At 36.1% G+C, this 4,176-nt stretch overlaps 1 protein-coding gene across 1 annotated transcript; it reads right to left on the reverse strand.

The window, feature by feature from the left end:
• Nucleotides 1-232: 232 nt before the first annotated feature.
• Nucleotides 233-3,790, reverse strand: LOC126056700 (zinc finger CCCH domain-containing protein 15 homolog). The gene is made up of 7 exons (XM_064036842.1): nucleotides 3,520-3,790; nucleotides 2,816-3,017; nucleotides 2,372-2,472; nucleotides 1,932-2,066; nucleotides 1,384-1,650; nucleotides 880-1,107; nucleotides 233-464 (listed from the first exon to the last, which is right to left on the reverse strand). The coding sequence occupies exons 1-7, from the start codon at nucleotides 3,595-3,597 to the stop codon at nucleotides 264-266; spliced, it is 1,212 nt and encodes a 403-aa protein (XP_063892912.1). The 5' UTR covers nucleotides 3,598-3,790; the 3' UTR covers nucleotides 233-263.
• Nucleotides 3,791-4,176: the final 386 nt, after the last annotated feature.

Here is a 4,176-nt window from a genome sequence, read left to right on the forward strand (position 1 = left end):
GGAATTGGCGCGAATTTTGCCTATTGAACAAGATGTTTCAACTGCAATGTTTTAGGGTGCATTTAAACCAAACCAACGATTAATATTCATCCTATCTCCACCTAATAAATTATTTTATAGAGTACAACGAAATAATGAGTTTTATTCAATAAAAATGAGGCTAAAGAATGGCAGTTTGATCTAAACGCACCTTCACAACAAAACGTGTCCAAAAAAAGTGAAAACAAACGCAAAAATTGTATAATCTATATTGTGTATAAATCCTAATCTTCTAAATCGAGGTTTTGAAGTTCCTCGTCTAAATCTTCGTCAAGGAATAGGTTTTCGTTGATGGGGACTGCGGCCGCGTCTTCGGAGGCCGGGGCTTCGCTGGAGGACTCGGGGCCGTCGCCATTGCCATTTTCTAGGCCTTGGTTCAGTTGCTGCAGCCGGTCTTCTGTCGCTTTCGTGCCGGTGTCATCAGCCTGGAGTTAAAATAAGTTTATGTTGAAATAAAATAGGTTGGCATTAATATGAAATTTAAATTAATAAATTGGTTATTTATAAAATTAAAAGGATGTAAAGATGACAATAGCTTCTGAATCGGCTTCATGATTATATTTCCGTATCGGAAAAGACATACTGAAAACGCAACTAAAGAGGTCGAAAGCGCGACCAGAGTGATCATAAGTGCGAGCAGCACAAATATTTTTTTTATTATTTACTAGCTGTTTTCCGCAGATTCACCAGCGTCCCGTAGAATCTACTTCCCGCACGAGGAAAAAATATAGCCTATGTCACCATAGTATAACTTTCCAAGAGTGAAATAATGTTTCAAATACGTTCAGTTTAGGAACCTTCTTGAAAATACGCTTTATTATATTAGTAGAGATTACTCACCTCACAAGCTTCCATAGCGATGAGATCAAACTGGACCTCCCTATACTCCGTGGTATCGACCTCCTGGTCGCCATAGTTGGCCAGGTCGACGGCCTCGTCATCATCATCTTCATCCGCGTCGTTAGCCAGCGCGGGGTCGAAGGAGAACATCTCGCGACCTGACAGACCGACAGCGCGGCCCGCCTTGAAGTCGCTGCGACGCTGTTCTTCGGCTTTGTTTAGAGCCTCCTGTAAATGGTAATAAGTTAATTAGTAAAAGCAAACTTAAATGAGATGGGCAACTAGAATCAAACCATATATTTATATTTTTGACGTTCATAAGTGCTTAAAAAGGCCTAAATGTTTTGAATTTAAGAAAATTTTGTAGATAAACCATCTTGGAGACATGTCTCCGTAAAAATATACCAGGTTCCCTGATGTACCCAAACATACTACATAGTTAACATATTATTTAAAGAATCGTCAAAAGAAATTAACACTATAATTTTGAGTGAATTCACAAACCTGTTTCTCCCTAATCTTCTTCTTCTTCCACGCAAGGAAGGTTTCCAGCGTGATCTTCGTTTGATTAGGACCAAGTGCTGCTCTCTCTCTTTCAATAAGATCCACTAGAGATATCTCATTCTTTTTCTCTTCCATTTTCTTCTTATCTCTCTTGAGGACGAAGCCGGGAGGCAAAGCGTGTCTGTATATACACTTGGAACCTGATGGACATTCCCAGAACCAACCGTATTTGGATTTTTCAACAGCTTCTAAGAAATGTTTGCAGATCTGAAAACATAATATTAGAATGGTCTTTAAAATGTGTTGGATATGTATGAATAACGTAATGCTCCAAAGCTGTAATTTTTCTTGAGTGTCATTATCAATGTAACATACACAGTTTCTTCCGAACTATCTCACATTTTCTTAAGTTTGATTCAGCAAATGTGCATAAACATGTGCCTGGTATGTACTGGGCTTGTCTTAAAAGGTTTCACATATCAGTACTTAATCTGTGATCAATCAGTAATGAAGACCTTAAGATACTTATATAAATTAGGAAAACTCACAATATCAGTAGTGGGTCTCTGCTTATCACCTTCTCCGTGCTTCTTCTCCACAACTTCCTTCAGTTTATCCTCATCCCAATTGTCCATGTTGTCATCATCATCACGCATGTCCACGTACAGGGAACGTTTCTCAGCCTAGAAATATTAATAAACAAAAAGTTAAAGTATAGAGTACCTGTCATTTTTTAAATGTACATCTTTTGTTGACTTAAAACACTATAAATAAATAGAAATGTATATGGCTTTAATCAAAACCTTATTGAGTCATACAAGTTGCGTGGTTCAGAATGCTGTTTATAATTTCATAACAAGAGTCCAGCCCGCAATAGCTTCATTATGTGCCATATTCATTTATTTTTTTCCTTTTATGGCAATATGTTTTATATTTATCATAATAAAACAAGATATTATATTGAAGAACAATAAAAAACAAATTTTACCTTTCTCTCAAGTGTCAAATCGTGAGAGAACTTGCACCTATCTCCTTTGGTACATTGGCCTTGCTTGAAGAAAGCACACACCACTGATTTGGGATCCGTACCTGGAAAACAGATTTTACTACAGTAAGTTTTATATAGATAGCATCTGCCATCAGTTTTTCCTGCATCATGACGGGACTACTTCCAACATCAAGATAAAAAATAACCTGAATGATATTCTGGTGTGCATCTGCCAAGCTTTATTAAAATCCGTTCATTAATGCAGGAAGAAATAACAAAAACACAGACACTTAAACTTTTACCCCTAAAATATTGGTGTGATTAATTTTAAAGTCAAACGCAGTATTAAAAGTTGTTAAATGCTTTCTTTTGCAAAATTTTGACTATTTTATATAAATATGTTTTAAAACTTTGTACGGGATGTGCTGTCAGTATTTAAACTACCTTTCTCAACTTTCTGTGTCTGTACAGGTTTGAAGAGCATAGCTAACTCCTTCTGCTCCTTCATTTTGGCCTCTTTCTCCTTCTTCTTGTCATCCATGGGCTTGGCGGGGTGGATGCCGCCACTCTTTACCTGCTTCTCAACTTGCTGGATAAACTTCTGCTGTTTTGCACCTTTCTTGTTTTTCAGACCAAAGGTTTTGTCCTGTAATGTAGTAGGAGATTATGAGTAGATAGTTTTTTAAGGAGTGCAAAAATTAAGAAGTATATTTCAGTAGATTGGTTTTGGTAAAATATGTGCAGCATTGATTTTCTCTTTCTTGAACTGGGTAGCTTTCGTTTGCTTACTCATAGTATAGTACCTGTATTAGATAAGGTTGAGGGCTCTCATTATTTTAAAGTTCAGATTTGTCTAAAAGGTAACTTAGTTTTCCAAAATTGTGCAATAAGTGAAATAAGTCTAATACAAAAGGTAAATAAATAAGGATTACTTGTTCCAGTCTAACCACATATTTTGGTAACACGTATTTTCGTCTGCAGTGCAGTCGTAGTTATAGCTAAGTAAGAATATTACAGGATATCGCGTGTCCTAATTAGTTTCATTGCTCTTCCAAAACAAGATTTTACACCACCACTGGAAATATTTGATACGTCGATATGTTGATGAAATTAATATGCTGACGATGATTATAATTGTTATTTCTCACCTCAATTACTTTGTCCTTCTTCTTCGCTTCAGTCTTTTTGCTGGCACCGCCAGCCCCGCTAGCTTTCTTCGGCGGCATGGTTATGTCTTTTCTCGAAGCTTCAAATTAATACACAACTTCCAAAAGTAACGTTCCCTTAATCTAAATAGCTTAGTATTAAGGGTTTTACACCATTAATACAAGTTTATTTATATTTTACACGTTTTAAGAAAAAGTAAATATCTTCCACGGTGCACCAGATGTGCAAATTGTGGAGAAAATCGTTCCAGGACAATTTGTTGCTGTTATAATCTCAGGGATTTTCTACCTTGCTTACTTTCATCACTTTGTACTTGCTGTTATCCTTGTCTGCTGACCATAGAATGCTGAAGATATAAATAATTAGTCTCTGTGTCGCTATTTACGTTGACAGCTGGTTCCTTTTTTTGTAAACTGGCAATTTCTGCTAAGGGACTTGTGTGGACATTAATTTTAAAATTCTAGTGGAGACCGATAATCAATTATTATTACTGAAGTTAAAGTAAAATTTCAATTACTTAGTTTCGAAATCAGTCGTGAATATTCCATCTATTTATGATAATCGTACATCAATATAAATCACGACATATTCGTGTCTTTTTTTGTTAATAACAACACTCATTTTGCTGTCAAAAATTG

The sequence above is a fragment of the Helicoverpa armigera genome, chromosome 11 (assembly GCF_030705265.1).
Source record: "Helicoverpa armigera isolate CAAS_96S chromosome 11, ASM3070526v1, whole genome shotgun sequence".
Classification (NCBI taxonomy): Eukaryota; Metazoa; Arthropoda; class Insecta; order Lepidoptera; family Noctuidae; genus Helicoverpa; species Helicoverpa armigera.